Source organism: Myotis davidii, unplaced genomic scaffold, assembly GCF_000327345.1.
Source record: "Myotis davidii unplaced genomic scaffold, ASM32734v1 scaffold461, whole genome shotgun sequence".
Classification (NCBI taxonomy): Eukaryota; Metazoa; Chordata; class Mammalia; order Chiroptera; family Vespertilionidae; genus Myotis; species Myotis davidii.
The window spans coordinates 3,219,933-3,229,826 of record NW_006295825.1 but is presented as its reverse complement, the minus strand read 5'-3'; the positions used below and the strand labels follow the sequence as shown (position 1 = coordinate 3,229,826).

Genomic DNA, 9,894 nt, shown 5'->3' with positions numbered 1-9,894 from the left:
CAAGCAAGCCTCATGTTAGTTTCAAGCTGCCTGGCTGCCGGCTGCCATCTTGGCTGGCAGTTAATTTGCATATCACCCTGATTAGCCAATGGGAAGGGTAGCAGTCGTATGCCAATTACCATGTTTCTCTTTTATTAGATAGGATAGATGTGTAGTGCTGGAAGGTAGGGGTAGGGGAAGGAGTCCTCACATCTGTGTGTGTTGGGGGTGGGAAGCACTAGAAAAGCCAAGTGCCTGGCAGAACCCAAGGCATAGTGCAGAGGAGGGTGAGCTGGGGAGATGGGGGCCTGACCTCCAGAGGAGGCACCTAGAAACGACTGGGAGTTACCTTGCCTTCACAGCCTCCATCAGAACAGACCACAGACTTTCGCCAGCTCCTGAATGTTAATTCTTTTCATTCTGTTTTGACCGAGATAACCAATGGCCACATAGAGGGAATGCTAGGGGGAGGATGCAGAACAGACCCCCTGACTGGAGGCCGAGCTCAAGGTACCACACAGGGCCGGCTGGTTTGCACGGGAACCTCAGTGCCAGCAGACTGGGGCTGCATGCTCTTAGGTCAGAGGCCCCAGATTGCTCCCTGAGAGGTGGTGCTGAGGCCTGTCTTTCAGGGACACACTGGCCAGTTTCTGCAAAGGCTGAATGTTTGGAGAGGACTGCTCGGCCCCCATCAGCTCCCACACGGGTGTGCTGACAGGAAGCTGGGACTCTCAGCTCTAACCTGGTATCTCTGTGATCCAGTGCTTTCCCTCTCCTGACCCTGGATTTCTGGTCTGTAAAGGGAGAAACTGATCCCTTAGCTTGAGCTCCTCCAGCTCTAGGATTCCATGCCCAAGACTTGCTTTTTGCTAAAAACTGAGTTAACCAGAAGTGGGTGTCTCATGGCTGGGAGTGCTGGGTAAAGGCCACAAAGCTGGGAGGCCCAGAACAAAGCCCTACCTTGAAGGGCCTGAGAAATCTTAAGTTTTAAAGGCTGGAGGTCAAAGTTCTCGAGACTAGTTAAGGGTCATAAAAAAACCACAAGTATTTGCTAACTGAATGAGTCCAGCAAACAGAGAAAGTGCCCAAGCCTCCACAGGGGCTGGAAGTGACCCGAGTGAAATAAGTATCATATCTGGCATTTTAGGTCCTCTGGGACTCACACCTCCCTCTCTCCAGGGCTTCCAAAGTCGAGAGAATGAAGAACAGTGACAGGCTCTCCAGCAAAGAAACGGCAAAGAAAACTAAGGCATCTGTGTAGATTTTCCTCGTAGGGTCAGACCTTCTGAGAAGCTGTCCATTAGACCTGACAGTCAGTGAGGCAGGATAGTAACACACTAGGAAAATTCCTGGCAAATGGGATGGGGAAACAGACAAAAAAATTAAACAAGGCCAAACAATCTGAACCACTTCCAGCCACCTAGTAAACTGCAAGACCTTACTTCCCCTAACCAAGGGCACTTGAGAGCAAATAGTTTATACCTCTCCTCCCTAACCAGAGAATGCACGGCTTAAATCACCCTGGTTGGGGAGATAGTGAACAGAGACCCAATTAGTGCCATCTGTGCCAGGCAAACCCACGGACAGATGAAGTCGGGAACAAATAAAAATCCAATTAGAGCCAGGCATACCCTAGATAAAAGTAAAACAGTAAAGCAGACCAAAGAATAATCCCAAACTCCCCTATATGCTCATTTTGGTGCATCAGTATATTAAAGACACACCTGGAAAGCTGATGAATATTCTGCTGAAACCCTCCCCTAAAATCCTTGCCCACAGAAAAGATAAAAACCCTCAATAACAAAGACCTAGTGTGGGCTGCCTCTAGTGCAGGGGTGGGCAAACTTTTTGACTCGAGGGCCACAATGGGTTCTTAAACTGGACCAGAGGGGCGGAACAAAGCAAGGATGGAGTGTTTGAATGAACTAATATAAATTCAAAGTAAACATCCTTACATAAAAGGGTACGGTCTTTTTTTTCAATAGTTTTATTCATTTCAAACGGGCCGGATCTAGCCCGTGGGCCGTAGTTTGCCCACGGCTGGCCTAGGCTCTCTCCTGGTGCTTCTACCCTGAGTGCTGCCTTTGCGTCACTGTCCCCAGCTTTAAGAAACATCCTCTCAAAGTCACCTGGACTTGTCTTGTGAAATCTTTCCTGCACGAAGTCAAGAACCCACATACTACAGGCCAGCCTGAGGCAGACCCTCTCCTGGCCCAGTCCCTGTCCGGTAACAACAGGACCCGGAACCACGTGCGTTAGCCTGCTGGGGGTGCCTCTGCCCTTCAGTCCAGAGCAAACTGACGGCAGAGGTCAGAGCCTCCCAAGGCCAAAGTATTACTTTGATTTAAAATAGTCTTCGAGGCAGATGTATCCTTCAGCTCAGCATACCCTCAGCCAGCCCAGCCCAGCAAGAAGAGTCCTTGTCACTAGGAACCAGCACAGAAGCTGAAGGCCCGTCTCTAGTAGCCCAGGATCCGAGCAGCACACAGAGGCCTCCCTTCCCTAACGGAACCTCCTGGTCCAGGGCCTGGGCAGTGCCTCGTGACCCCGAGGGCTTCCAGCTCAGAGCCCTTCACCACTGCCGCTGACTGAGCTCGCACATCGAGTAGTAAAAGCTTGTCTTTGCACGGAAACCCCAGGTTCCCCAAACCTGTGATCTCTCTCGGAGACCCAGTTCTGGTTGAAGCCTTTTTTCGATAAAATAAGATGTCATTATTCTAAATATTATTAGACAGTCTCATTGGGAAAGATCCATGCACCACATTATCTTAGACAACAAAACCTTCTTCTTCTTCCAATTTCTCTTTGAAATACACACCTTCTATTTCCTTGTGGAAAACAACTGCCCGCAAGGCTGTCTGGCACCCTTGAGCAGGCGTCAGTCTGAGTACACTCGAAGCAGCTTCTGGCCTGAACTTGCTGTAGATGACAGAGAGAGCCACCCAAAGGTCTTGTCCTCTTCCTTTCCCACTCCCAACAGCCAGTCTTCTGGGCTCTAAGATGGCCTTTCCCCTAGAACCACATGCTCCCCTGACATTCCTCCACACACAAGCACATGCCCAGGGTCCTCCAGCGCTGGGATCGAGCACCAAGAGTGCTTCAAGTCACCTCTTCCCCTAGCCCCTGTGCTGCTCCCCACCGTCCATCACTCGAGAACATGAAAGCCACTCATCAGTTCTCATATTAGTTCACACGTTTACTCACTCATTCACCCGGTCACTCATCCCCGCAGCATGCACGTTACCATAAACTGCCCGGCTCTTTCATCCCATCAGCATGTTCTTCACAGGCAGGACCAGAACCGTATTACTTCGGTTAATTTCCTCCTTGCCTGGTATAGCCGCATGCCACACTAGGCATATCCCAGGGCTTCAAGAAAGGCTCTTTTTAGCATGTTACACTTTAAGCCAGCTATGGATGAGGAAGGGTGGTGCTGAGAAGATGGGCTGAGTGGCTAAAGCAAGGCCTCTGGAGTGAGCACAGAGTGAGAGACCCAAGATGACCGAGCAATGACCGCAGGGCCTTCCCAGCCCCTGGGTCTGTGCCCATGCGGCCTGGCCTCTCTGCTAGGCCATCTCCACGCTAAGCCCACTCTCAGTGGGAAGGAATCTCTCTGGTGGTCAACAGCTGTCAGAGGGAGAGAGTAGCCTGAAAGCTCGCTTTCTCTCAGTCAGAAGCTCCATGCTGGTAAGAAAAGCAGCCCACATCCTGTTTCCTGACTGGCTTTATTTCTCTGCATAAGGAACCCTGCACAGGCAATTCAAATTAAAACAAAATAAATATATGAATATTCATGTAAAACTGTCCTTTCTAATGAACAATTATACACAATGTACAATTTCATGTTCACTGGGTGGGTTTACAAAAATGTACCATTCCCAACTAAAAATGCACCAAAATGGCTCCATGCAAACTTATCAAAAGTGACCAAAATATGGAGGGAAAAACCTGACTGAGAGCACTTTGTCTTTGTTTTGTACAATCACAGAAAAATAAAAACATCTAATTTCTTTGTTACATTTAGAGTAACTAAATGTGTCCACTGTTTATAATATTGGTTTATGTTCCTAAAACATCTATGTATATCAACATGAAATTGGAAGTGAGCATTACTGAGAAAAGAGGGGGCGGCAGCACGGCACCCCCAGCCATCAGTAGTCAGTGTCGGAGCCCTCAGTGTTGTCCACGTTTCGCGAGAGCATGTAGTTGTCCATGTCGATGGAGCGGCAGTTGTTGATGGCGTAGCGCAGGCGCTCAGCCATGACCAGCTGGCTGGAGTAGGGGGGCAGCCTCAGCTGGAAGAAGCAGGTCTGTGAGGTAGGCAGACTATCATAAGGCTGTGGAGAGAGAGACCCAGAGCCATGAGTGCAGCATCAGGGTGCCATGGGGGGAGAGGGGCTGCCCATTACCACCACCCAAAGTCGGGAAAGCACTTCTCCCTGCCTTCAAGATGGGCTGCACGGGCATGACTGAGTGGCCAACTCGGGGGGAGTAGACTGGCCACGGTGGAAAGAGCGTGGGCTCTGGTGTCCATAGCCATCAAGACTTTTGGCGAAATGCTTCCCTTCCTCTTCTCACTCTTCCAATACCTTCGTGTGTACAGTGAGAGCAAGCCCTGACTGGCAGGATGACGTGAGCGAACACGCTTCACACAGTGCCTGCCATAGAATAAGGGTGCAACGGAGTTCCTTCCCTTTCACCAAGAGGGTACAAATGTGAAGCTGCTTCAGGACCCCAACAGAGCTGGTGAAATGGAAGGAACAATTGCCAGGCACCCACCATGCTTCTGCTTCCCTCCATGTCCTTGCAGCGTGCACTCTGCCTGCTTCACTCGCCATGGCCACCAGCACAGCTCAAGTGAGAAAGGAGAAGCTAACTAAGTCCAGTGCATCCATTTCACTGACAGGGATGCAGCCATTTAAAATGATAATTTTGATGACTTGCAGCAAAACAGAAAAGTGCTGGGGTTAGACTGTTAAGAGAAAAAAGCAAAATACAAAATTTTACATAAAAAATGTGTATGCTTGAGGCAAGGACTGGGAGGAATTACACAAAGGTGTAAGGTGAGAGTGGCTACTACTAGAGAGAGAGGATTATACATGTTCCCTGTCTCTCCCTGCAAACACAACCATTTTCAAACTGTTTGTAATAATTTTAACAATATTACAATGATTTTATGTGTTGTTTTAGTTTTAAAAAAAGAACCTGCTCACTCCCTCTTGAAACCAGCATCCTCTCCTTCTCTGAGACCGACACCCCACACCAGGTGAGTGCATTTCGAAGAGGTGGGAGAGGGAGGGCCCAGAAGCCTAACTGTGCCAAAGCCAGTGAGGACACAGGAGGCTTGAATGCAGAAAAACCCAAAATAGCAAAGACACTGGAGGGAATGTTAGCAGGTGGCTCGGACTTGGAAACTGGAGAAATGGTCTAAGAGTCAGTCACAAAGGAGAGACCAGCAGTGGTCAGTTTTCTAAGGCTGACACCCCGCCCTCTCCCCCCCTCCTCCCCACCCCAGGCAGGGGATTAGTGGTAGATTAACTCCAGGGACGGCAGGGGTAACCCTGGATAGAGAGAAGGCAAGGGGTTTTTCCAGAGCTGAATAGAAATAAACCAGTTCCTCCTCCCCATCTCTTTCTGAAGCAACAAAACAGATTTACAACTTATAGTTTCTGGCAAGTCATGTAGAAAATTTATGGAAAGGCTCTTTCATAGCCCTTCCTGTGCATGGCCTCTCCAATAAGCCTAGCCCAGGAGTGGAGCCCAGGCGGGCAGCCTCAGGAGGCAGTGGGGGAGGGATGGCTTTGGCTACAGCAACTTCCAGAAGTAGTTACTGGAAAAACACCAGAAAGGCAGATACTGAAACCTGCTGAAACTGGCAGGAAGGGCCCTTGTGTGAAGAAGCCAAACTTTCCTTACTGTTTCCAGAATAAACACCATGGACCTTGTTTGGAGGACTGCCCAGCTTGGGGCAGGAGGAGGGAGCAGGGATAGAGGGAACATAGCCACTTCTAACTTAATGCTGGGTTTGAGGGATATACCAGATTTCAGGAGGTGGAAAGAAGGGGATCTAAGTCTGCCCTCAGGAAAGCATCCAGGAGGGCTTCCTGGAGGAGATGACATTGTTGTTAGGCTTAAAGGATAAATAAGTGCCTGCTAAGCATAGATGGAAAAGTGTGTAAAAGAGAACTTGCTAAAGCTAGGGAACAGCATACAAAGGCATGGAAGTTTAAAAATAGCATAGTCTGCTGGGGAGAAAGGCCGGCGGTCCATTATAGCCAGAACATAGTGTCAAGAGGTTATATCACAAAGTGGGGCAGAGGCCAGACTGGAGGTGTTTAAGGCTGCAAAGGGGGTCAGCATTTGTCCTGGAGTCAATGCAGGGGCCCCTGAGTGGTCTGAAGGGAGGAGGGACATGGTCAGATGGGTGCTTGAGAAAGATGACTCTGGCAGCAGTGTGCATTCAAGACTCTAAGCCCTTTTATTCCTAGGCCATCTGTCAAAACGGCAGCTGGGCTGGGGCTCTGCAGCTGGGGCCTTTCATCAGGCCCCAGAGACGCTGCACTGCCTGCTCCACGAGGCACATCACACAAGTAGTCGCAGAGCACGTTACCGCTGCTCCCCACGTCTTCAAGTTCCTTCCAGAGCACGTGCACCAGCTAATGGTTAGCATCTTCATGAAACAAACAGGACCATGTTCCAGTGGTAAGTCACACAAAGAAAAGGGGGTAGGAAATAAGAGACAAAGGCAACATAATGACCCATCCTCCAAGCCTAGCTTTCACTCAGAAAGATACTGGGGTTTATGGAAGGTTGTTGGTTATAGTGCACTTTCTACATCCATTTTGGACTTTTTTAACTGAGGTTATGTGATTTTTCTGAACAAGTTTTTCTGCTTGACTTTTTTTTAAATTAGGAAATTCCAAGCATTAAGCCTGAATTGGTAGGACTACTTGAGGGTCACAGTTTGGTTTTCTTAACATGCAATAAGGACAGACATTACCAAGGAGGAAAACATAGCTTACTTACCCTATCGACCTTCATGATTTGAAATCTCTGAGAAATGTCAGCAGTGTTGGCTGGTAGTCGAGATCTTCCAGACACAAACCTCATGAACAGCACCCGCTCCTCATTGGAGAATTCCTCCAGCGTGTGCCAGAACCACTGCACCAGCTGATGCTGCTCATCTACCTCCCGGTACCGCACCACTTTCTTCAGCACTTCTACCGAGATCTCTGGCATCCCACACACCATCTGCTCCAGCTGCTTCGCTGTGAGGAGGGACAGCAGTGGCACGGGGATAATCCAGGACATCCCTTCTCGGACTGCAGCCACCTGCCCCCAGAAGAGGGTGTTCATTCAATATGTGAGCACAGAGTGGGCACCTTCCACCCGCCCAGTCACTCCCCAGACCTTCCAGTTACCCCTCAGAACTCCAGCAACCATTGCCCACGTGCTCAGCCCACCCTCCTTCCCTCGGGCCCTTTGTTAGAGCTTCCCCCTGCTTGTGAGACTCAGATGCTCCTTCTGGTCCTAGTTCAAGTTCAGTTTAGGAGCCCACCTTTTCTTCCCCACACAATCCCAGTCTGCTGGCCCTCCCCAAAGCCAACCCCACTCATTCACATTGTCACACATGTGGCCACAAGCTGTGAACATGTGCTGTGTGGGATAGTCTGAATCCCCAGCACAGTAAGAAGCTCTTAGAGGACGTGTCTAGCTTCCACTGTTTTTGTAACTTAAGTTTTTCTTTTGAAAACAGTCATTTCTTGGTAAAAAATATTTGTGTTCATTGTGAAAAATAAGGCAGAAAAGTACAAAGAAGAAAGTAAAACTGGAAATTCTTTGTAAGAGGGCAGTAGAAAGGATAGAGAATTTAATTAGGAAACTCGAGTTCCAAATCCCAGCTCTACCACTTCTTTTACTGTAATTTTCTCACCTGAAAAGTGAGGCACATACTGCTGCTCACATAATTATGATGAGAATTTTAATAGAGTAACTACAAGAAAGTCTGTGTGATGGGAGTTTATACTGCCTGTTCTCTGAGAATGACGAGGGGGAGCTGCTGGGGCTGCTCACACCGTCTGTTTAGAACTCCTCAAAGGTTACAAGTAGTACATCCCATACAAACAGACTCACCACTCTTCAAGGTTTGTTTCATAAATACACCTTCACTCTTGGCCAACTCAAAACTAACATAAAAAGAACGAACCCAAACAAAACCCAAGAACCTCCACAGGGCCATACCTTGAGGAAGCCCCTGGAGGTATGATTGATAAAGAGTTGTCATGCCTGGGACTTAGAAACAGGATTGGCAGTCTCTACTGATATTAAAATACCTCAGGTGAGAAATTAACCAAAGAATTTATATGCATATACGTATAATCCATGGACACAGTATTAATTTCTATGATCATACTCCCATCATTTATTAAATGCTTATTATGTCGACATAAAACAAGAATATATAGGATATAGACGGAAAGAATACATTCTTTATTTAATGTCTTACAAGCTAATTGAAGAAACAAGACCACTCTTGTTTCTAACTCTGCAGCCTAATTCTTAGACAATACAGAGCATGTGATATCTTGAGGAATTTCTAAGCAACAAAAAAGACCTCTACAGGTAATGGACCTGTAGGAAAGAAAGCTGGTCTGTAGAGGAGACATGCTCTAAGCTGGGACTTAAAGGACTATAGCAGGAGAGAGGAAGAGGCACTCATGTGGGATTGCAAGATCCGTGGTTCAGGGCTTCTTTATATGGACCCTGATGACCAAACTGGAGTGGGGACATTGGGTTGGAGAGCAGTAAGACATGAGGAGGAGTAGGAATGCAGGGTATGAAGGCCTGTGTCAGAGCTTGGCCTCAATCCAACCAGTGGTCAGTTCAGAGCTGCCCCAAAAAAGGCCTTGGGGTAAGGAGATAGGAGACCCAGAGATATGGCCTGAAGAGTCTCTGAATAGGGGCTGAAATATAGATACAAATGAATCAACACAGTAAATTCATATGCCAAAATTCAGTAATACTTATTCAGCTCCTGTTGAGAGACAAAGGCAAATATTCACATGCACCTCCCAAAATGTTTCATCTCACCTGTCGGTCCATCTCATGAAGTCGATATTCAATGGCCCTCTCCACATATTCCTTCCTATTGGAAAATGTGAGTGGGATACTATTTCCACCTGGGATAATGGGAACCATTTTGCCATCAGCACTCTGACCAACAAAAGAATCAAGAGGAATCATCTACGAATAGAAGAAAAAAGACTTTTAACTACATGGTAGAAATGACAACAAAAAGTATGTTACGTAAGTATAACAAAACAGTAACATCATCAATATACTTTAAAAAAATGTTTTCATTGATTTTTTTTTTAAATCCTCGCCCGGGGATATTTTTCCATTGATTTTTAAAAAGAGTGGAGGAGACAGGGAAAGACAGAGAGAAATATCCATGTGAGAGAAACACATCGATTTGTTGCTCCTGCATGAGCTCCGACTAGGGCCCGGGCCGGGGAGGAACCTGCAACTGTGCTACGTGCCCTTGACCGGAATGGAATCCGGGATCCTTCTGTCTGCAGGCCAACACTCTATCCACTGAGCCAAACTGGCTAGGGCTGTTTTTATTGGTTTTCAGAGAGAGGAAGGGAGAGGGAGAGATAGAGACATCAATGAAGAGAATCATTGATCGGCTGCCTCCTACATGCCCCGTCTTGGGGATTGAGCCCGCAACCCAAGCATGTGCCCTGACCAGGAATGGAACAACGATCTTGGTTCATGGGTCAACACTCAACCACTGAGCCATACCGGCCGGGCATCATCAATATTTTTAAGGATAAAAACAAGGCAATCAAGATAGCTGGTCAGGCTACTTGATTAGCAGGGAATGCTGTGTCATCTGGCTATAATTAAGATTGA

General features: G+C 47.7%; 1 protein-coding gene across 16 annotated transcripts in view; it reads right to left on the bottom strand.

Annotated features, from left to right (window-relative positions):
* Positions 1-3,685: 3,685 nt before the first annotated feature.
* HERC1 (HECT and RLD domain containing E3 ubiquitin protein ligase family member 1) overlaps positions 3,686-9,894 on the bottom strand; it is a 172,472-nt gene continuing 166,263 nt past the window's right edge. For all 16 annotated transcript variants that reach the window (XM_015568536.1, XM_015568535.1, XM_015568534.1 and 13 more), the window contains 3 exons: positions 9,070-9,222; positions 7,006-7,311; positions 3,686-4,316 (listed from right to left, as the gene is read on the bottom strand). In XM_015568536.1, the coding sequence (XP_015424022.1) occupies positions 4,131-4,316; positions 7,006-7,311; positions 9,070-9,222 (645 nt within the window). In that variant the 3' untranslated portion in view covers positions 3,686-4,130. The remainder of the gene's footprint in view (positions 4,317-7,005; positions 7,312-9,069; positions 9,223-9,894) is intronic.